The 25,082-nt window shown below is 44.5% G+C and overlaps 1 protein-coding gene across 1 annotated transcript in view; it reads left to right on the top strand.

Moving 5' to 3' along the window:
* Positions 1 to 25,082, top strand: part of KIF12 (kinesin family member 12) — a 496,125-nt gene that overhangs the window by 179,906 nt on the left and 291,137 nt on the right. Inside the window, exon 3 of the mRNA XM_086955175.1 lies at positions 19,143 to 19,221. Within this exon, the coding sequence (XP_086811301.1) occupies positions 19,143 to 19,221 (79 nt within the window). The remainder of the gene's footprint in view (positions 1 to 19,142; positions 19,222 to 25,082) is intronic.

Genomic DNA, 25,082 nt, shown 5'->3' with positions numbered 1-25,082 from the left:
CTGAAGCCTGGGCAGGCGGACATGGATGTGGACTCTTATAGACCACTATCCATGTTGACGGTGGATTATAACATCCTAAGCCGGATATTAGCGACCCGACTCCTGCCTTACATGACTGCGCTGGTACATGCTGACCAAGCGGGATTTATCCCAACTAGGAACACTGCATTGAACATAAGACGATTCCTAAAGGTTCTTGCTGAAGATCATACTGTCCTGCGCTCACCGGCGGTCCTCTCTATAGATATAGAGAAGGCGTTTGACAGCCTGGAGTGGGTTTTCCTCCACAAGGCTTTGGGACGTTTTGGACTGGGTGACCAATTTGGAAACTGGACGAAAGTACTGTATTCTTCGGCTACTGCCAGGGTACGGCTGGGGGAGGTGATCTCCGACCAGTATCCAGTGCTGAGGGGGACAAGACAGGGATGCTCGCTGTCACCCCTGTTATTTTGCGTTTGCGATGGAGCCCCTTGCGGTCCAGGCTCGTTCAGGACTGCCTTATCAGGGGCTGCAGCTCTATGGTGTGCCACAATATGTATCTCTGTATGCGGATGACTTGCTCCTCTTCCTGGAGAACGCTGAGGAGGCGCTACGGGGGCAAAATCGTTGCTATCGCAATTTGGGGCAATGTCGGGACTTCAGGTAAACTGGAGCAAGACGTGTCTCTTCCCGAACCGATCGGGTTTGCCTCCACTGATGTCAATTGGTGCGATTACCTGGGAACCATCATGCCTCACCTATTTGGAGGTCCGGATCTATCATGACAACATGGACTTGCTGGAGGGGAATGTAGGGCGCTGTATTAAGACCCTTAAAGGGTGTATGACGTTCTGGGCGACACTCCCTATATCGGTGGTGGGCAGAATAGCTTTACTCAAGATGGTAGCCCTCCCCAGATTGCTTTACTATTTCCGTACTTTACCGATTTGGATCCCACCGCACATATTAAAGGAGCTGCGGTTGTTGACCACAGGCTTCCTGTGGAGCACTGGCAGACGGCGAGTAGCACTGACGACTTTGATGAGGCCTAAACCAGATGGCGGACTGGCTGTACCCGATTTTGAGCTTTATTATTTGGCAGCGCAGTTGCAGGTTCTGACACAAAGCATAGCGCAGGAATTCAGGGGACCAGAACATAAGCGTGGTCAGGGGATACAGCGACATGTCCTCTCCTACATAGTACTGCAGCAGAAACTTGCCCTGAGGAATCTGACAAGGAAAGAGCGGACCCTGAGGCTCTGCTGGAATAGAACCCAGCGTAGGCCGGGGGTAACCAGCCCGTATGCCCCGGAGATCCCCCTGGGTATGCTGAAGGCGCTTCTGCACGGAAGGAATTGGACTCTCCTAGAGGACTGGGAGCGGTTGGGCATCCAAATGGTGGGGGATTTGTACTTGAATGGGGAACTGATTCCCTTTCAGGCACTGCGGGACATGTATGGCCTACCCGAGGGTGGCTTCCTGCTCTATGCAGCAGTTACAGCGGCAATTCGGAGGCACTGGAAAGGCGGGCAAGCAGAACCAGCGACCGCATTAGCTTGCCAATATGTCGTAATGGCAGCAGGGACCATTAAAGCAGTAACCTGCCTCCACTCTCGGATGCTACAAGACGGATTGCGACCATTGGTGGAACTAAAAGCAAAATGGGAAGTGAGTATAGGCCGTCCGATCCCAGACACAACATGGGAACATATTCCCAAGAGAGCGTGGAAGGGGAACAGAAATGCTCGGTTTCAGCAGGTGCAGTTTTTCATTCTGCATCATGCTTACCTGACCCCGGGTAGGATTAGGAAATACTTCCAGGTCCAGGATGCAGCATGTCCCAGATGTTTAGAGAAGGATGTAGAACTAGAACATATGCTGTGGCTTTGTCTATCTATTGGGAGTTATTGGACAGACATAGGGAACTTTTAAACACAATAACAGATAGATAACTAGATTACAACATGGCAGCTTGCCTGCTGCACTGGTTTCCACACACAGCTAAAACTAAAATAACCAGCAAATTTATAGATTTAGGTCTATTGCTGGCGAAACGAGAGATAACATCGCACTGGAAGTCGTGGGCAGGGCCGTCGATCAAGCACTGGCGTATGGAGTTCTGTAAGTGGGCGGATTGTGAGAGTGTTGTCAGGCTTCGACAAGCTAAATGCGCTGACAATGATAAGGCTTTGGAGATGGCGAGAGCATGCGAGGCCCTGACTCAGGCTTTACGGGACTCTAAGCTGGAGGAGGGGGTTGAATGAACGCTAATCGTGCATGTGATCATCAAACAATAGAAATGATGTGTAAAGCTTTCTGCACAGATGATACTATAACGAGTTATGGGACTGTGAACATGCCCACACCACCGAGTATAAGGGGTGGAGGGTTTTAGGGGGGAATTAGTGTTAACTTGGGGACATGTTTAACGGATATGAATGATGTGATAACTGTTTTACATTGTATGCTGGCACAAAATCCAATAAAATATGTTTTCAGAGACATTGAGTTCTTTGGGTACAGGTTCACAGTTGAAGGTGTTGCTCCAAACCTGAAAGAGTAGACACACAAACAGCATTGTCACCGCAGAACATCGCTGAAACTTGCCGGATTTTTGGAATGTGTTGTTGCAGTTTAATACAGAATCTTCCTGTACCAATGAAACTAGTGAGGGATATCTTAAATGCTGGAACTGTGTGGACCTGGTCTTAAAAGCTGGAACGATTGTTCCAAAACACAAAAAAAGGTGTTGTCAGTTGAGACAGCCATGCCGTTTCATGATACCTGTTAGCCCACCAAGCTATTAGCAGATGCCAGCCCCTCGTGGCTGGGAGCCTTTTTACTACAACTCAATGAGCACCAGCAGCAAGTGCCAGCAGCGCACTCATACTGAGAGAACACCGTTACCTACATCTTGAAAAATAGCCATCCGCTATCTTGTGGGGTTGGCGCCATTTCCAGATTTAGCTGTATGTAAACAGATTTCATGTTGGCACAGTCACAAACTGCTCATACCCATTTTTCAAGTATCTGCAACTGAGCCTCATCCATAAATTGAAAAGTTGACACTTCAAATGAAGCTGTACACCTTTGAGGTCAATTACCGGCCTGGCCAAGGGAACCTGTGGGCCACCTGTCAATGTAGCTGTGCCGGGTAGTCCATTAATAGTCATTAGTAACACGGGTTTCTAGTGCTTCATCGTGGCTATAAAGGAACCTTGACTTTTTAAAGGTGTCGACGTAGCCCATGTATACACTTTAGTTTTCGAATGCTCGAGTTGTGGTAATGGAGACAATTAACAATATTTCTCCTCAGGTATGATGTTTATCGACGCACCACTATCAATAATAAAAGGTATGGAACACCCATTTATCTTCAGGGTAACTTTTTGACAATGTTTGTAAGTCTTTGCTGATTTTTTGTGTTGATTTTCCTTCAGTCTATGGTTTTTCTACCATTTGACTAGTCCCACATGAGCATGGCTCTCTGAAGTAGACATCGACATTGCACAAACATCATTGTCACTTTCACTAGTCCCCGACGCTGAGGAACTCTATGACGATGATTTAGATGACGATCGACTGCGTTTGGTGCTGATTTGCTCAGTTTCTGTGACCGCTTGCCCTGGTGGGATCGTGTCAAACATCATTGCTGTAGCACTCGGTTGGCCATTTTGTCTTCACGTTGTGACACACTCACATTTCCCTTTGTCTTTTAAACCATCACAAAATCGTTCACTTTGCCACAGCCATTGCAAATCTGTCCAATAGCGGGACATCTGCTGTCACGTGGAAACGACAATCCCTATCTGAAACACATTTTCTTTTGTCTCTTTGGAGCCATCGCTTTACGTCCCTCAGCTTTAGGCTTAATGACCTACACACTCTGGGCATCTCCAGCCTCCATGCCAGCTGCATGTCGATTAGCACGCTTATCAGCTTGGACAGCTGTAAGGTATTGCTCCAAATTCAGAGTTTTCTTTGGTATGTGTGGTATGCGACTTCAACTACTGGCCCTCAGGCTCAGACCCCCAGGAATCCTCCCTTTCCCGTGAGTTCACCGACTCACTGCTAGGTTTAAATTTTTCCAAACACATTCTCGTGGCCACTCACAACAAAGGCCACACATTAGATCAGATCTGGTCCACTAACCTCGACATCCCTTCTCCCTTGGTCTACCCTTGCCCCTGGTCTGATCACTTTTTTATTTCGTTCTCCTTGCATTTACTCTTGCCTACCCGTCCTCCGATCCCCCATAACCTTCAGGTTCGAAACTGGAAACATGCTGACATTCCCCATTTCCACTCTATTCTTGCTTCATCATCCCCCCCTGACTATCTTGACTTGGACTCCCAAGCTACCTCTCTTGATCAATGGCTGTCCTCTGCCTGCGACGTTGTTGCCCCCATCAAAACTGTTAAGTCCAAACGCCCCCACGACGCTCAGCGCTGGTTTACCTCCACTCTTAAGGCGGACAAACTCCGCCTCAGACAGGCTGAGCGCCGCTGGCGGCGGAACTATGACCCTTTACTCCAAGTCACGTACTCCGATTTACTAAAGGCTTACAAACGGTCGATTATCTCGGCCAAATTATCTTATTTTTCTCAGAAGGTCTTGACCTCGGCATCCAAGACCAAAGAAATTTTTTCTATTGTAGCCGAGCTCTCCCTTCCTGATCGGGTCACCCCTCAGCCCCTTCCCACACAAGCCTTGTGTAACTCTCTTAACTCTTTTTTTTCTGACAAAATTTCCGCAATCAAAAATAACATTCCCCTCTCTACTCTGCCCCATGATTCTGTTCTCCCTCCCCCGAATCCCCACTTGTTTTCTAAATTTCCCCCCATCTCCCTGGATACTTTTCTCTCACTGCTTCAGACAGTGAGCTCTGGCTCGCCTAACGATTGCTGCCCCACGTCCATCTTAAGAGCGGCTTTCGCGGCCTGCCCCGGTCCTCCTCTTGATCTCTTAAATCAATCTCTTCTGTCAGGCTCTGTCCCTAATGCTTTTAAAAGCGCTGTGGTGGTCCCCATTTTAAAAAAACCGGGTCTTGACCCCTCCACGTTAGCCAATTACCGCCCCATCTCCCTCCTTCCTTACTTAGGAAAGGTCTTAGAGACCTATGTCACCCGCTGCCTCAGTGCTTTTATCGAGGAAACTCATTTCCTCGACGACCGACAGGCGGGGTTCAGACCAGCCCACTCCACCGAGGCAGTTGTGGTGGCAGTCATGGACACACTGAAACAGGGAGCTGACAGGAATCTGTCCCAGGCCCTTGTACTTTTAGACCTCTCAGCCGCCTTCGACACGGTCGACCATGGTATTTTGGTCGACCGTGTCAGAAACGCTGGCATTTCTGGCTTGGCCCTGTCATGGGTGGTATCTTTTCTTCATTCTCGTTTTCAATCTGTCCGGCTTTCTCTCTTTTCTGCCCCTCTATCCTCTCTTTCCTGTGGTGTCCCCCAGGGTTCTGCTTTATCCCCGCTTCTGTTTAACCTCTACATGCAGCCCCTTCTTGTCTCCCTTCGTCAGTTTTCACTTACTGCTTTTAACTATGCTGATGATCTGCAGCTTATTTTCCCTCTCAATCCCTCTCCCTCTTCTTGTTCTAATTTTCAAAATGCCATGCTCTTCATCTATGAGTGGATGAACCTTAGTCAACTTAAGCTCAACCCTAGTAAAACGGAGCTGGTGGTGACCGGTGGTCCTCTTACTCCCTGGTCTCCCAACTTCTGGCCTGTAGCTTTGGGTTCCCCTCCTTGTCCAGTGAACTCAGTGAAGAGCTTGGGGGTGACTATTTCTAGTGACCTCTCAATGCGGCCTCACATTAACACCGTCACGTCGGCCTGTTTTTTCCACCTCCGCCGTATCGGGAAGATTCGCAGGTTTCTATCTCAAGAGGCCCTTATTCTTGTCATCCTGGCCCTCATCACCTCACGTCTAGACTATGCCAACTGTTTATACGTGGGGGTCCCTGCCTGCCATCTTTCCCGACTTCAACTGGTCCAGAATCAGGCAGCCAGACTTATTTTTCGGCAGCCTAAATATCAGCATGTTACCCCTTTGCTGAAAACTTTACACTGGCTCCCTGTTGCACAGCGGTGTGTTTTCAAAATGGCCTGCATCATTTTCAAATCCCTGTTCTCATGCTCTCCTGCCTTCATCTCTTCCTGTTTACTTGCCTATGTCCCTTCCCGTCACCTCAGATCCTCAGCTCACAACCTCCTGATTACCCCTAGATTTAACCGCAAGAAACATGGAGGAGCTTGCTTCTCCTTTCTTGCTCCGGCCAACTGGAATTCCCTCCCTCTTGCCATTCGTCTGTCTACCGACTATCGTTGCTTTCGCAACTCTTTAAAAACTTATCTGTTTCGTTTGGCGCATGCCTAGCTGCCCGGCCCCTGAATGTTCTCCATCTACCCGGTCTTGAGCGCCAAGAAACCAATTGGTGTATGTGCGCGGTACCAAATCCTTTTTAATAATAATAATAATTAATGTGTCGTCGAAATTAATCTGACAGACATCCATCCATAACTCTGAGGCAGGAGCTTATTCATCATTAAATTCTTTGAACTTACAGTGCCTTATGAGGAGATATGATGCCAGATGTAGGTAAATACTATTTACCAATTCTTAAATACCAAACTTTACCGATTTGGTATTTAAGAATAGGTAAATAGTATGTAGGTAATTTTTCTGTAAATTTTACCGAATCAGGAAAATTCGGTATTTACCGATTCGGTATTTACCGAATCGGTAATTCCCATTCATTCCTATGGGCCTGAAGGCCCGTAGGAATGAATGGGAATTACCGAATCGGTAAATACCGATTCGGTAAATGGGGAACACATACAAGGGTGGCAGGGTGTCACATTGACACCCTGTTGGACCCCTGAATAGTGCATGGGTGCACATGTGGCACACATACATGCCCTAGGGCATGTATGTCTGCCATGTGGCAGTGTTGTAAAAGCAAAAAATGCCTTTTTCAAAGGTTTTCTTTATTTACCACCAACTTGTAGTTGGTGGAAAATAACAAATCCCTAACTGAGGAATGCACTCACTTGAGTGCCCTCTACATTACAGATTGGGTATGTTAAGAAATCGGTAATTTACCGATTCCTTAAGTTACCGATACCGAATCCTACAAAAATGCCACCTACATTCCAAATGCCAAATACCGGTCGGTAACGGCCGAAATTCAGTAATTTCGACCGTTACCGACCGGTATTGGGCGACCTACATCTGGCCCATAGTCTCTTTCAATGGTTTCACCTACTCACTGGCGTTCTTGACTGAAGATATATCATTTGTAATCTACATTTGGCACTGGAATGAATTTGACACTCAGGGCTGCTTTGATTTGATTGTAGTCACTCACCATCTTGTGGGTTCTTTTTTATGGCTTCTTTTACACCTTCACCGGCCATGTCCTTCAGACACTTGATAATATTTTTGTCATCCATTTCATCTATGGCATCTAGGAAATCCTCAAATGTCTGTATCCAAGCAGTCCATCTAGTGCAAATATTGTGTTTTTTTGGCAGTATCAAATGATGATGGTGGTTTTTAAAATGCAGGAGTGTAGCCAGTTGTGAGTCTTACTGACAGTGAGAGTATGCTCTGTCCACTTGATCCTGTACCTTTCATACAATCTATAAGTCCTTGCGATTTGCTGGCCCGAGGGTCATCTTTGACAGATTGAGGAACTCTGACCTCACCCTTGCTCTCCATTAGAGGTCTTTATCATGACAGAGCTCTGTGGAATTGTTCTGGACCCCCACTTGGCAGCTTTGATGGTTGAATGCTTTGTTTAGTGTCAGCTCCTCAAGCCTACCCATGGCTACTCCACAGCAGGCGGTGGTGTAATGGCTCTCTCAGTCATTTTGGTAAGTAGACAAGTCTTTTCGTATTCTAATGGTTTGATAAGCAGATAATATTCTGATATCCAATTGACTTTGCACTAAAATGATGTCTCTTTGTAACTACCTGGTTGATCTCTGCTTCATAGCACATCAGATTACAGCTTACCTGCACAAGATTATCACCATACGCTGCTGTTCAAAACCTCCTTTAGCTTTATCACTCCCTGTGACATTTCATAAATTTGTATAGTAGCGTGGTCCCTCTGTTTTTGGCCTTTCCATTAGATTCTGGGCCACAGATGTGTTGATTTTCAAATATGCTTTCTTTATCTTTGACAGCTTTACACAGGCTGGCATTCTGCTGAGACTCCACAGGAGCCACCATTAATTCTGCCCTTTGACCGCAGCACACGTGGCCCGAACGAGCAAACTCTCTGGGGAGGGCACTGTAGATCTAAGGGTTACTCATCGCCAGTTGTACCGTCCTACCCAGCCCGGGCACTTGCTAATGAGTACACCACACATGGAAAGTAGTTATACATGTTTTTTTTCCTCAGAGTGTAAGAAATAACTCAGGGGCATATTATCAAGAAAGGTCGTTACATTATCGCTGCTTTCATCGGCAGGAAACTGCCGATAAAGCGGTGATAATGGGTTTGATAATATGCTCTATGAATTCCAATCGAAGCCCATGTTAGATGTGAAGACATCTAACATGGGCATCGATTGGAATTGCATAGAGCATATTATCAAGCCCATTATCGCTGCTTTAGAGGCAGTTTCCTGCCAATAAAAGCGGCGATAATGTAACGACCTTTCTTGTTAATATGCCCCTCAATGTTCTAAACTTCATTCACTTCATTACCTTCCAAAGCCTACGTTACAGGTTTACTGAGTCCATCGGAACCAAAAAGAGTGCCATCATTCTCTATTTACACAGCATTATACAAGGCTGATCTCTCTTGAACTAATTTGGTAACCTCGTATCTTAGGCTTCAGCAGAGAACAGGCTGAAAATGTGTCTGATCAGTGATTCAATGAGCCCAGCTAATTCCAAATTCTTCTCTTATCTCCTCTATGGAGTTCTTACAAAGGTGGCTGTCATGCTCCTGCTGCCCCCTCCACCACTCCCTTAGAACTGCAGAACCCCGGTATTTCTTGCAAAGGGAAAAGTCTCTTCTGTGTCTCTCTCCTGTAAAGAACAGGCAGGTTGTAGGGGTTTGGCTGAGAAATTGAATACAGCACTCCTGGCATAACATACTGCCTCTCCTCTGAGATGTCAGTATCTAGTGCACTGACCTCAGAACTATCTTGTGTCCTGGGACTCATGAAAGTCTCCCAGGAGGGCCATGCAGACACTTCCTGACATCCCCATCTCTTTTAATGCTAAAATACACACTAAGGTGCTCTCTATAAGCTTCCCAGGCTCTCAGAGCGGGAGCTAAAGCCTTAAGATGCAGACATCCTTCTTCTCCCTCCACCTCTGCCAGCTCTTGCATGATACTCTGAGACATTTGGGGCTATTCACAAGGATATTCACAAAATCAGAGTGTATAGTTATTCAAAGGTGTAGACTTGCATATGTCCACACCCAGAAACATGGGGGTAGGTGGGGGGTGGGGTGGAGGCATATTTACGAATGCAAGTTACTGCTGCCAAAAAGAAACAGTAGTAAGTACAACACCACACATGTCCAACCACTGGTCCTGCAAGAACCCTTCCATAGAAAATAATAGAGGTAAGGACTTCAAATTATGTTAAATTAAATTTACTTTTTTAAAATAGGTAAAATATAAATATACTATAAATACATATAATTTCATGTGAAAACATCTCAAAATAAAACATATAATTTAATAATAACATATTTTAACAATGTTTTTTGAATTTATAAATTGATGTAACATTAATTTTTATTAAACTATAATTAAACTTCTTAAATCCACGTATCATTTAATAATAATGCATAATTAAACAATGTCAATTTATTTTTTTACTTTATCTGGAAATGTATTTTTTAATTTAAACTTCAAATCAATAGCTGAGGTGGTTAGCCTTAGGACTTCACATAGGGATGAAAAGGTTGTGGGGTATCTGGAAACATGGGAAGTATTAAGCACTACATTTACAGAATGGAATGAGGAGGACATGGGAGAACCAACACCTTCATCACAGAGGAAGGTGAAATATTAGAAGGTCTCTAATGATTAGGCACTAACAACTGAGAAAGAGAATCAGTTTTGGGCCTACTCAATGGACTATCCACAATTAGCGGGGGTAATAGGAATGGTACATGATTTTAATAACCACCACATTAAAATGTGCACAATATCACATCAATGGGGAATACCACTACTAGAACGGTCTGAAATGCAAAGGTATGTTGTTGACAAGGGTGGGGCTCTTATATACAGTCATGTTTGTTATATGTAACATATTGAATTAATGTTGGAAGAGTGTATATGCGTAAGAAAGATCAATAAAGAAATTTGATTAACAAACTTCATAAAATAACTTTTATTTAAAGCTATGTATTGATAATAATTAAATATTGAATATAAAATTAAGTTAATTTTAATTATTTTGACATACAATTAAGATGAATTTATAAAATTAATTTACATTAATATTTATCAATCTGTAACAAGCAAATATGTTTAATTGTTTTTATTGAAATCATTTTTTACCTATTAGTATTCTGTACTGTTTAATTAAACTTAAACTGAAGCAGGTTCTGATTATCAAAAAGGCAAACATTACTATAGAGAAACTCCGGAGTCGGGGTGAATATTTCCCTATGGTGAAGTATAGAAAATGTTAAAAGTTTATAAAACATTCATAATAAATTTATACACATATTTTATATTTAATATTAATGAAAAGTAGTTTTATATATTTATCATAAATATAGAACAAAGCAAAAACAAATGCTACAGCACTATTAATTTATTTTTCAATTAAATCTTTAATTATTTTAAATATATTAAATTAAATAAAAAATATTTTTCTGAAGTTCAAATTAAAAATAAAATACCATCTAAAGTAAAAAAATACATTTGTTTTATTATGTATGACTTGTTATTACAAGTGGTGTATAGAATTAATTAAAATAAGTTGAATTATATTTTTAATATTTTTATGTATTTAAAATTAGGCCAAATAGAGGGGCATCTAGTGGACAGAGCATGTTGCATGGAGTGACTACTTTTTTTATTTAAGTTGCTTTTGGAGCTCTTAAAGAAGCAATTGGTGGTGGGGCCAGGGAGAACAGAACCCAAGGGAAATAGTGGTTTGGACCTTCGTGAGGCACAGATGAATATAGCACCTGAGTAACACTCAGAAAGGTGATTGGCATTAGGAACACACAAAAAGAAGCCCCACTTTATCAGAGCACATAAAGGCAAAGATGGAGAGCCTAAGATTAGGCCTCAGCGGAAAATTACGCTACGCTTGCGTAGTGTGCGTAGTTTGCGCAACTACAGGCTACACGAATTGCCCATAGCACAGTGCAAAAATGTGTAGCCTAGCGGGCATTTTTTGCTCGCTCGCGGTCCTCAACATCAAGTTGGTGTGTCTGTGAGCAAGCAAAATCAACATGCCGGCGAGACTTTTTCCTCATTCACGATCAGCAACATCAATCTGTGCGGAGGTCAGGTTTCTCGTAGTGAGTGGTCGCGTATGCTCGCGACCGCTCACGATGAGAAACAACCAGTCCGCGTTGAGAAAGCTGCCGCTCGAGTACAAATCTACTTGAGTTGCAGAAAACGACTGCTTGCACTGTGCATGATGCCGTTTGCAATGATTGCATTGTGCGGACACGCATTCGGCACTGTGCAATGATTGCGAACAGCATTTTCCCTACCGTACTACGCAGTTCGCATAGCTACGCGTAGCTTGTGTAGTGCAAAGTGCACTTCGCGTAGCAATGTGTAGCGCTACTACCCGAACTACGCCCAGGGTTACCTAAGATCACATCTGTAAATGGCTTCCCTATTATGGCTGTAATGCTTTGTCTTCCGGTAACCAGAATCCTATTTGGAGAGGACTGTTATAGCTGGGGATATCGAAAGGTTGCATCTGGGGCAGAGGGAGTTGGACTTGGAAGCATTCAAGAACAAATAGTGTAAGGTGGCTTTGCATCTTGAAAGAAATCAGGTGAGCAGTTCGTGATGGGGTATGCAACAGGGTACAGAGAGAGGGCACACTTTGGATCACACAGAGAGGGCAATCAGGGTAGCAGACATCTGACGTAATGAAGGAGGTCCTTGGTGGCTCTTACAGAGGACGATCTCAAATGGGGACAGAGTGAGAGGTCACTTTAGGGACTTAAAAAAGACAACTCTTTGTGCCCCAATTCCACTCTCTGTACAGAAAGAATGTGTTCCTGGTGGAATTATTTACAATCTATTTATCAGTTTGCTGGCCACATGATCCAACAATGTAATTAGTCTACACGTTCAAAAAACAAGAAAAGGGGTGTGGCCAAGATGGCGGTCGGGTAAGATGTTCCATCGTGTCTCTCCAACTCCCCCAAGAACTAGCAGTGGACATCACCTTCCTGTCGTCTACCCCATGCCAGGGACCAGCGCCGGAGGGTGGAGGGAGTCCCCCCCTGCAGCGAGGGCCCATCTGTGGCCGAGGACACCCTGCGGTGGGTCTCAGGGCTGGGGCCTGTGGCCGCGTGGCTGTGCAGCAGCTGTGCTGAAGAGGGCAGGTGGCTGCCTGAAGTGAAAGCGGTGAAGTGGCTGCTGCCCAGAAAGATGCTGGCGCTTGGTGAGGCGTTCGGCTGGAGTTCATACCCCAAGGCGGCTGTGGGGGTGGCACCTCAGGGTGCGAGAGCGGCCATGGCTGTGGAGCAGGAAGCCTTCTGGGACGTAACGGAGCTGGAGAAGGAGGTAGGCTGCAGCGCTACTGAGTCAGTTCATTGCGGGGTAAGGAAATAGAGGTGGTGTGACCCCCTCACCGAATTTCCCAAGCAGAGCGGAGTCAGTGAGGACCCCGAGCTGGGGGGCTCCCGCTTAGTGAGAGGCAGCGGAGGCAAGGCAACCCTGGTGCAGCCTAGAGCTAGACTAGGCCCTTCTCTTTTGGTGCTTACAACAGTATATATCTGTTTCTGTCTTATGGTTGTTGCAGCACACATATTTTACATTAGGATGACGCTGGTTCAATAAATGCTTATTGAAAACATCCACATTGTCTGTTCTGTGTATCTCTCCGAGACAAAGAGAGCATGAGTGACTGAGTGGAAAGTACTGTACTGTTTCCACGATCCCTGAGGGGACAGAGTTGTCATGTTTGATAGTTGCCAGAAACTATTTTCTCCTTGGTAAGAGGAGTTCATAGTGGCACTGAGAGCTAGCTGGTATACAGGCTAACACATCCGGTGGGGGTATCTGGAATTAGTCTGGACACCAATCCCACAGTTTATGTTGTCTAAACCCGCAGATCTTATATAGATTTATAGGTACTACACAACATCTCACCCAACGTGGGGTGGCATGTTGTGTAGTTTCTATAAATCTACATAGGATCTGTGCTTTTAGACAACATAAACTGAGGGATTGGTGTCTGGAATCAGTTTGGACACCAATCCCACAGTTTATGTTGTCTTAAAAGGGAGATCCTATATAGATTTAAAGGAACTACATGACAGTCTGACTCTCTATATGACAAAGGACACAGTCAGCATTGGTGCCACAAGAAGAAAGGAACCCCCGCGATTCACAAACTGGACACAGCCACCATGGCCAAAGAGAGGCAGGCAGTGCTCACCACTTTAGCCGGATCGCCGGTGTTGCTGGAGACCTCCTGAAATAGCAGAGGAATGCCAGGCAAGAGGGCTCAAGGCTGGTGGCTTTGGAGAGGTGCGCCAGCTGTGCAGACATTTCCCCTTCTACCTTCTCCTCTGGGAGTTGTGACCCCCGGTGGGGGAGTCTGGGCTGGCCGCCGAAGCCTCGACTGACCAATGTCCCATACATATTTTCTCACCATGACAGACTGATGTCACCACACGTTTTACTGATTGTAGCAGATTTGTGTTTGTTATGTTTTTTTTTGTTTCTTTTCACTCCTCTGCACCAGTTGCCCGCAGCGTGTCCCTGTAGAAGCGCTCTCGTGATCCCTAGCTGCATAGGATGCATATGCTGCTTGCATTTATTTATAATTCCTCATGGCACTCGTCAGGAGTGCCCTCTCTCGCCATTCCTATGACTATGAAAGTATGGAACTGCATTGCCGCTAGGTGGGGCCTGACGACGTTCCCCTCCCCGATGTCACAGATTGTCAATAATCCTGACTTCTTCCCTGGATGAGGCTCCAAATTGTTTGATGGCACGAGCAAGGGTTCAAACGGGTAGGCTCCCTTGTCAACCCTTCGGGAATTATCCCCTTCGATCAACTTCAACAAGATTACTCTCTCGCCGGTTCAGATGCATTCCATTACCTACAGCCTCGGCACTGGGTGACCTTTTCAGGTTATAAGATGCCAGCCTCCGTCTGACTTACCGTTTTTGAGAAATGGCTGGTCCGTAAAGAGAACAATGAGCTTCTTATCTGTGAACTCCATGGTCTGCTTCCCGACAATGGCTCTGCATGTAAATCCAAATGTCAGTTACGCTGGGAGGAGGAATTAGGGCACTCTCTCTCCTCAAAAGAATGGAGTGACATCTGTTTTAGAATACAGAGGCTGCCTACAAAATAGCATCTTACTAATATCTTACACCAGCACGTATCAACAGATGGAACAAGGGACACTCAGAGAAATGTTGGAGGGTCTGTCCCTGGGATTTTTGTTATTTATGCTCCTTCAATTGTTGTCTTTAAATGTTAAATGGACTGGGCCGCATGTGCAAACATTTGTTAGAATTTTGTCTTAGATGTATTTTGATGTCTTAATCAAATGTGTTTTAAATTTTGGATGTATATATCCTGATTACTTTATGGTTATATTTACAGCCCTGAGGAAGCCCGATCTGGGCGAAACGCGTTGGCTGTATTGATCTCAGGATATCTTATGAAGATTGCAATAAAAACATCTTATGAACATCAGTGAAGGACTATTACTCATTCGTGATCGCCTACCTAATTTCTTTTTGAAAACTTTGATCTACTATATTTGATTGTTTGTTGCTTCTCTATTCTCTTTTTTGTTTGCATAACTCAGGTCCTTAGGCAGTGGACCTAAGAGGTGGGCAACATTGGCAAATAAGATTTTGCTTCGACCTTTGTGTATATTGTGGGTAGTGCAACCCTTAAATCCTTACTGGTTTGGCTTGTTGTTTATAGGGTCTGTGGGCAGATGGGTTCTCTCCTTCAACTCATGTGGCACTGCTCCAAACTGTCCAGATTCTGGGAGCAGGTCTTAGGTGACATCGACTTAGTGTTTGACACTACACTTCCCCGCTTACACTCTGCTTGGGCTGCCGAATCCCCTGACTTTCCGGTTGCACTCGCTGCGGGGCCGGCAGATGGCATTAGCGCTAAATGCTGCACACCAAGAGATCCTCGCACCCTGGGGATCTGAGAGCACCCCGGACCATGCATCCTGGCTATGTAAGCTTTGGTTTTCCTTAGCAATGGAGCGACTGTCTCACAGTGGAGAACAGAGCAACCCCCTACTCTGATTTATGGGACCCCTTCATCCAAATTCTCTCCATAGAATTTAGGGAGGTGACTTGCCCAGAATACTTGCAGATCTTGCACTTGCTCCCCCCGCGAGAAGCTGAAGTGGCATAAACCCACCCTGCAGTATGAGACACCTACCAGGGGCCCTCAAGGGATAACTGTTTGACATGTAGCGAGTACATGATTCTGGTAGGGAGGAGACGGGGGTGAGGGAGGGTTTATTGGTTTGCATTTCGCTGGGAAATTCTCTTGCTTTCTTTATTTGTTTATTGTTAAATGGTCCCTTCATCGCTGCAGGCCTCCAGGTTGTGGGCATGCACCTATGTACAACTGGCCCTATGCGGCCGACCGCTGGTTTTTGGCAGAAAAGTTGTGTTATTTACATTGTGGACTCAATAAACAGAATTGTTCCACAAAAAACAAGAAAAGCACACTACCCAGAAAACAATCAATATAACAACACTGTATTCACCCAGGTGGTCACACAAACAATATTTAGAACAAATCCAATCCGAAGATCACTGGGAAACGCAAAATCCTCTTAACTGTATAGGCTTATGAATGCCTAGTCCCATACCGTTATTTCTTTGTTATAACAATGATGTGTACTGATGAGTAGGATGATACTGTAAAGGATGTAAAAGAGGAGGAACTGTTGATGTTTTGGTCTCTTATGGCTACAAGGTCTACACTACCATCATCAGGACACAGTGTTGAGATGCCCGACTCGGGACAATACCTAAATATTCTTGCAAATGTGCCATGCGAAAGTGATGCACATAGTGCTCAACCACCACAACAAAGGGATCATTATTTCAACCAGGTAGGTACATTTGTCCACAGACAGACCACTGAGATGCTCACGTCGGAAAACTCACATTCACACTCAGTCACACTGTCTTCATCCCTCTGCAGCAACAGTACCCCTGTATAAGCCACTAGACACAGTGAAAACACCATCTTCGTGTAGCTCTTAGTAGTCTCAAATAATGCCCCAAACACCCAGTCCCTCTGTGTGCTATGTGTCTCTTCTAAATGCCCCCTCCATTAATTACATCTGTCCCTCAAGTGCAGTCAGCTACCCCTTCAATCTGCTTCACTTATCCATGAATATTTATTATCTCTTCTAAACAACTATAAGGATAAAAAGTTTAAGATGGCATTTAAAGGCATACATTCTTAAAATGCAATAAAAAACACCTCATATGAAGCAGATACATAGCCCTTTTGTCTGTTTCTGCTGACTGCCCTCAGAGTCCTTGAACAGGGCCATTGCCTCACTGAGGTTTGCCCCACAGGGCTTGAATAATGAGATTATTGATTGCTTTCATCGGATACTGTTGTTATTGAAAAGAACATAAAATGAAAAATTGTTCTCTTTCACACCCTTCTCGCAAATACACTTGGACAACCTTACAATGAAGACAAGGATGGGCAAGATACCTTGCCAGTTTGTTAAATACATGGATCAACATATTTGTCGTTGACTCATATCTAGGTAAATTTCAATGCAAGGGTGTGATTTTATTTTAAGATAGTTCTGCAACAATGTTCCATCTTTGCCATTGATAGTTAGGTCCTTCATTTTTTGTTTCTTAGGACTATGGGACAGATTTACTAACACTTTATTAGTGTTTGCATTACAAAAGTGATGCAAACCGGAGCAAAGTGCTGTTTTGGGATTTACTCTACAGGGGAAATCCTGATATGCATTGGAAAGTAGGCCTAAAGTTTTGTGGGTGTTACATGGGCATTCCGATAGATTTTAATGCAAAGCCCTGTCTATTAAAAAACAAAGGTAGACAAGATATTCCATCAATTAATGAATGTCTCCTTGTGACAGGCGTAAAGTTTGAGAAACGTTTTCTCCATAATTTGTCCTGAAAGAGTACTTTTCCAGGACAAAATCACTGCTTTGCATCACCAGCACACCCTTGCACTATGTACAAATGTGTGCGCATTATGCAAGCCAGCCTAAAGTGCACCACTGCAGGGGCAGAGAAAAACAGCCCCATATCTTTGTGGATATAGTATGTCTCTCCATTTCACACATTTCAGTGCAGCACCTTTTGTGGCAGTGATTTATTACCAGAAAGGTTAGTAAATCTGGCCATAATCATAATTGGCTTGCTGTATTCAGTTATTTGGGGTTGGCAGACATTTCGGCTGGCGAGAGACATGCAGTAGCACTGTGAAGGACAGTTCTAAGCCAAAGGCTAAAACCTCATGTTCAAAAACGCCTCCATGCCATGGCGTAATTGAAATGTCTGCTTGAGTTATAGTCCAAAGATGGTGCCTATAACTATCAATATGGTGCTCTCTGATGAAGACGTGTGAGTGAGTCCGCCCAGCTGCACAACCCCGGAAACCCCTAAAGTGTAAGGCCATCACACTTCTGGTCCTGACGAAGGCTATAGACCCACAAGGACTGTTGCAGGCCGAAAAATGTTGACCCGACCACTAGGTGTCATGGATTAGTGACTCATCAACTTTACACCGACGTTGTTTTAGGTCTTATCCCTATTCTATTCCTTTCCCTTAATAAAGATTTACCTACAGGATAGAATGTAATTTAATCCACTTACCGCTGTCAACATCCAGACAGTCTCCCTCCTGGTGTAGGCTATTATGTCACTTGGAGTATGGAACACTCAATTGAAAGACTCTATGATGACACTATCCACCAAACCAAACTAAGTGGAGATTATATACGCCGGAGACTGTGAACGTATTGATAAGGGGCTCCGATACAATATTCCTGAGACTCTGGTACTAAAGGCCAGACGTATCAAGGGTTTTCCAGTTCGCAAACGGGCCGAATCGCAGAATCGGGTCGTTTCCGAATGAGAAAAAGCCTTTTGGGATGTATCATCCCCAAAGGCCATCACAAAATAAGGAATTACAAAATTTGTGATTCCCTATTTTGCAAATGCATCTAAGGTATCGCAAATTGCGATTCCTTAAATGTAATTCTAGAAGCACCCCAAATTTGCGATCTAGTCTTAAGGAATCGCAAATTACCACCAACTTCAAATTGGTGGAAATTTGCGATATCCTAGAAATGCCCTTAGGGCATGTATGTGTACCACATGGGCGCACATGCATATTTCAGGGGTGCAACAGGGTGTCCTTTTGGCACCCTTGCACCCTTGAAATTGCATGTGCAATTTGTGAGTACCTATTGGGCAAGTCCCATTCCTTTCTATGGGCCTCTAGGGCCAATAGAAATGAATGGGAAGCCATTCCTTATTTGCGACTCGCAATTTGTGAGTCGCAAATAAGGAATGCGTAGGAATCGCTATTTAAATTGCGAAACCTACATACATTGCATTTTGCGAGTCCTTAATAGCAAATCGGTAAAATCCGCTATTAAGGACTCACAAAATACAATGATGATACATCTGCCCCTGAGACCTTTGTGGTTCATTCTTCCCCTTATTTGATTGATGATAAGTATGGCTTGGAAGCTGAATGAACCTCTGCTTCTCCCTACCTCATTTTTTTTATGTGAGTTCTTTTGGATTCTTAAGCTGTTTACTTATAATGCAATGTATGTTATCCTCATACTCTCGTCTGCTAATAAAATTAGAACTCTACTTTACTGTCCATCTAGGAAAGCTAACGTTCTCATTGTTACTCTTACTGAAAGCCACACTATCTCTTCTATTTTATGGACAGAGTTCGACCACTAACCAACACAGAGGCCCAGCGAGGGGAGAAGACAGTCGTGTACTGTCCTGGAGAGAGCACCTTGTATGTGAGTACCAAGCTTTAGCTCCTGTACAACAACGTTGGTAACCGATCTTGTATATAGCACTAATTCACACATGTTACTATTTCTCCACCCAATTTTTCTCATTTTATCAACATTAGAAAGATGAAATGCCTAGTTACAGTGCTTAATTTGTGCCGATGGTTGCAGGTGGTGTGCCCCTGCACTCATTTTTGGGAACCGGGACTTGTTTTTCATCAGCAGGCTTTGGCTAAAAGCAAAGGAGTCAGAGAGGGAGAAACAGGATAAAAAGGAACCAGCAAGAGAAAGGTGAAGTCACAGGATGTAGGGAGTGGCGGACGAAAGAGGCATGAAGTGGAATGCCCAGTTTCTTACCATTAATCTTCATTACTCTGAGTCCAGGTCTTCCTTTTCCATTCCTTACGCATGAGTAGTTCGCCTGCTCCCCAGAGCCTATCACCTACCTGAGGTCAAAATATTTCCCCCATCATGGTGCTGATTACCCTGCATGCATAAGGGGGGAAGGATGTCAACAAGACAGCCTGAGAATACCAAATAAACTCATAAAATAGAAAAAAAATAATTACCATAAACAGAAACCTGGGAGGGAGGGATGGGCTCAGGAATTAAACCGGAAGACCTGGATTCAGAGTAATGAAGATTACCAGTAAGTAACTGGGCATTACTTCCTCATCCCTCTTCCCGCCCCATTCCTTACACATGAGCCCATAACTAAGTGCATGGTGATTGATTCATACTGAAACCAAGGAGGATGCCCAACACTGGATTTATTCATCAATGCAAAAACAGCATAAATCATTGATTATGTATAGCCGACAAAACATGAGCCCCAAAGTCTGAGGACAAAGCCATCTCCAACTGAATGGAAAGCAGACGTTTTGGGAGAGGCCCATGAAGCATCATTACAAATTGTCACAAAGGGATGCCCCCTTAAATAATCCCCAGGATGACGAAACACTTTGAGTAGATGCCTGTGGTCAGAAGATGGAAGAGAAGGGTGAGTAGCCTTGTATGACAATCAAATAGCACACTTCACCCACTGACTCAAAGTGGACAAAGAAGGCTTGATACCCTTCCCTGAGAGACCATAGGTGGCAAACAACAAATTCACCAGCCGAAAAGAACTGGTATGGTCCAGGTAGATGCGATTGGCTCTCAAAACATTCAGAGAATGAAGAATCTCCTCCACCGTAGGAGTAGGGGTAAAACAAAAAAACACAAGGACAATATCCTCCTGACAGTAGAAAGCTAACAAGACCTTGGGCAGAAATAATTGCTGGGATGAAACTTGCCAGGACAGAAATGTAAAAAAGGGGGAGAAGCCAGCAAAGCCCCAATTTCACCAACCCTGCGACCAGAAGAAACTGCCACCAAAAACAAAACCTTAGCAGAAAGAAATTTAAGGTCAGCTGAAGAAAGAGGCACAGACAGAGGACCTGTCAATGCCTGATGCACCAATAGAGGATCCCAAGGGGGGACCGAGAGCGGGACACAGGACACTTAAACAAAAACCTCCCCAAGAGGTGTGCCACCAAGGGAAAAACAGAAGACATATCTGGACCTCTGAAGACAAGAATAGTGGCCCACTGGGCACAAAGAGTAGAGACCACTGGACCCAACACAAATCCATCTCTTGAAAAGTCTAACTGCCTGACAGGATCGCAGGAAACAGGACACACCCTTTTCTTCCTACACTAAGAGTCAACCTTCTTCCACTGACAACTGCAAGACTTCAGGGTTGAAGGCGGACAAGACAACTGGATGCTCTGATCTACCTCAAGCTAACAACCCTGGCCAACAATGTCAGCCTCTAAAGTGTGTTACCCCAGCCGGAGGCGCATGAGAGAGGGCAGGCTAAGGAGAGGTACACGCAGCGGAGATGGGTGAATGGGGCTCCGCCAATGGGGACACAGTGCCAAGCCCTAAAGAAGGGGAAACAAAGGTCTCTGGGATAATTCTGTGATGTCTAGCACCACATACACCCAAACCATTAGAATTATCCCAAGAACCCTGGAAATCAAGGAAAACAGGAAAAGGCAAACAGGAGCCCCTGAGACCACGGGATGGAGAATGTATCGTCGCCCATGCTGATATTGAGGGAATCAGGTTGTAAAACTGAGGGAGAAGGGCAGTCTCCTCTGAAGCAAAAAGATTCAGCCAGGGAAGACCAAACCTGGAGAGAATCTGTTGAAACAGAAGGAGCGATCGACACATTGTCACAGATGTGGGGAACACCCTGTTTAAGGATCCACAGGCCCATTCTCCTTCCCTGGAAGATAGGCTGCAGTGAGATAGAGAGGAGAGATTCCTCTCAACACACAGGCCAATATCCTGGGAAAAGAGAAACAGAGCACGTCTCATCCACCCCTTGCTGGTTGACATAGGCATGCACAATTTGGTTGTCTGCCTGGACATAGACCCCATACACCGAAGGAGATGAGCAAACCAAAGAAACCACTCTCTCCCACTCGAGGACTGAAGACCTGTGAAGCAGGACCATCTACCATGGGCCTCGGAAACTCCCAGAATTGCCCCCCATCCTTTGGCTCATGCTTCAGTCTTCAAGATACACCAGGGGAGGAGGAGTGAGACTGAAACCCCTTGAAAGATTGAGAGGTGTCAACCACCCCTGTGAGACTCCCAAATCTCTGGGTTACCTAGAATGAGAGCCTAGAATTCCTGAGAAGCTGGATCCCAATGGTAAAGGAAGGTGATGCATGAGGGGATACAAATGGAGACGTGCCCTGGAGAGCACCTGCAGAGTGGAAATCATCTCCCCCTTCTCGCGGTCCTCAACGTCAAGTTGCCGTCCGTGAGCGAGCAAAATAACATCCTGGCAAGACTTTTTCCTTGTTCGCAATCAGCAACATCAAGTTGCCGATCGCGAGCGTGGAAAACAAAACCTCCTTGCGAGATTCTCAACGCGGGGAGGTCAGGTTTCTCATTGCGAGTGGTCGCGTATGCTCGCGACCGCTCGCGTCGAGAAACTACCAGTCCGCGTTGAGGAAGCTGCCGCTCGAGTACACATCTACTCGAGCGGCAGAAAACGACCGCTTGTACTGTGAAAGATGCGGTTTGCAATGATTGCACAGTGTGGACAAGCATCCGGCACTGTGCAATCAGTGCGAACAGCATCTTCCCTACCGCACTACGCAGTTCGCGTAGCTTGCTTAGTGCGAAGTGCACTTCGCATAGCTATGCGTAGCGCTACTACGTGAACTATGCCCAGGGTTAGTGTAAAGTCCAGAGTGATTCCAAGAGGTCGTTTTCCTAGCGCAGCACATGCGCGCTGCGCTATGCTCAACCTAGAAACACAAAAGCGGTTACATATTATACAAAGCAAAAGAAAAACAATGTTTACTTTGATCAAAATTAGACACCAGTGTATAATAAGAAATCAGCACCCATCCAGAAAGTATTGTCTTTATAGTCTCAAATGTCCACAGTACATATAAAAATGCACATTCTTGTAAAAAAAGGGATCCAAATTCTTGCAGAGTTTCTTGTTCAAGTTCTTTATTATAGTATTTCAGCACAAGAAAAATCCAAGAACACAAATGGATTTACTTCTTAGCCAGCCAATGCGTTTCGTCTCTTACAATGAGACTTCTTCAGGGCTAAGGATAAAACATACCATAATTAGACACCATACACCATTTACATATACAATTGAGTTAAGGATAAAAAATCTACAAAAAACCACCTAAAATTGTGTTGTCTCCATTTGATTTACCCAAGTTGGCCAATGAATTAAATTCAAAAGAAGTTTTATGCAGAAAAAGAGGGAGGATTGATTGAACAAACAGAACAGAAGGAAGCACTGTTCTTTAAAAGAACCCTACTTATTCCACTATGGTGCTCACAAACGTTTTTTGTCTGTGTACAAGGTTTACAGAAAACTAATAAAGTTACAATACAAAACACAATTACACAACAGAAAAAACAACAAAAACCTGGACCTGTAGCATACCTTCAATGAGAAATGGTAATCATACATCAATACATCATGGTAAATTTCCTCAAAAACAGCATATTAAGGTAATTTTCTAGAAAATGCAAAACAGAAACAATTTTCACTTTAGATTATATAACAGAAAAGGAGAAGTCAAGCACGAAAGTAATATCATTTGAGTAGCAATCTAGTTCTAGAAAGGTTATCCATTGTTACCTATTACGAAACTTTGGAGTGTCTGATTGTTTGTGAGCATAAAATATCTCCCTGGATTCAAGGCATACTCTTATCAGTTTATTAACTGATTCTCCTCAAACGGTACATTGTTATCTAAGTAACAGCCTAGTCTTGTAACCAAAAAACTATTGATAGCCATGAGTGAAACCCAGGTTATTTTTAAGATGATATGGGACAATATAGTGTCCCTTATGACTGTATTGCTGTTAGACCTGAGTAACATCTCTTGCATTGGATGAAATCCTGCATAATATATTACAACAGACTATGCGATTACCTCTTTTTTCTGACGAGAACAGTATATCAATTCAAAGTTGCCTCAACAAGATGCTGTAGAGAATAAGCGAAATTGGGAAAGCTACTATCTGGTCCATTAACGATATACTGTATATAATTTAAGGAGAATGATAAAATCATGTTCAATGTTGGTACTTAATAGAATATGGGTTGCATATTATGCATTGAAGGTTGTGTTTTGGTAGAGATTTTCCTATAAGATACTAGGTTTAAGCGTAACCAGTTTGTGACTCTAGTATTGTAAAGAAAGGATGTCATGATTAACTTTGAAGGCCTGAATCTGTGAATTTGTGAGTTTTTATACATGACCCAAATTAGAATTGTTAAATAACTAGTATATTATATATACTCACAATGACATTCTTTCCTTTCTGTTTCTTTCTATGAATCATGCTCAGACTACTAAGAGTAAGCACAGCAAAAACAGGTAGTTTTCTAATTTTAAATGTGTTTAGTGACTATATGATCTAAAAACTTTCCATCTTAATTTAATGAGTAATATCATGATACTGATGTTAATATGGCATTTATTTTCAGTGTGAGCAATACAGCTATCTAACAGACAGGGAATCCTGACTTTGTATGGGTTCTGTCCTCTTAAACACTTCTCGTCAGAACAAAGAGGTAATCACATAGTCTGTTGTAATATATTATGCAGGATTTCATCCAATGCAAGAGATGTTACTCAGGTATAACAGCAATACAACGGCAACTGGCTCTGTTGTTGCTCTCTGTGGGCATTCTTACCTGTTTCCCTCGCTCCTGACCCCGGTCCGCCCCGGCTGAGTGCCGTTTGTGCGGAGGGTCGTACGCTGGAGCGCCATAGCCCGCATTCCTCTTCCCCACTTCCGCCCTGACGCACCCAGCGCAGGTTAGCGGTATAGTGGTTTCACGCCCTCGTCATATGAAATGACGGCATGGCGGAAGCGCAGCGGACGAGCGCAGCGGGAGCGCCGACTTCGCGCCGAAGTCAAGCCAAAGTCCTGCCCGTCTGCGCCCGTCCGCGGCCGGCTGCGTCCTGCGGCCCTTCACTCTGCCCAAACATTCAGGTACTCGCCCGCGGATTTGCTTTCCCTTCAACACCCAGTCCCCCTGCCACCCGAGGCCATCAGGCGGGCTCATGAGTGCGGCATTTCCACCACCCCCTGTCTGGTTCTCCCTCCCCTGCCTGGACCTGTTCCCTCCCATGTTCTCGCTAACTCCCCATCACCTATACCTGTCAGTTGCACTCTCACCATCCTTTACTTGAATACGCGCTCCTTGGTGAAACACCAACTAGAAATCTACTGTTTATTAGAAGATACTAACGTAGATATCCTCTTCTTATCTGAGTCTTGGCTGACGGAGGACTCTGCACCCGATATTCTGGCCGCCCTCC

This window comes from Lissotriton vulgaris, chromosome 2_1, assembly GCF_964263255.1.
Source record: "Lissotriton vulgaris chromosome 2_1, aLisVul1.2, whole genome shotgun sequence".
Lineage (NCBI taxonomy): Eukaryota > Metazoa > Chordata > Amphibia > Caudata > Salamandridae > Lissotriton > Lissotriton vulgaris.
Note: the sequence above shows the minus strand (reverse complement) of the source record. Positions and strands in the feature narration are given on the sequence as shown.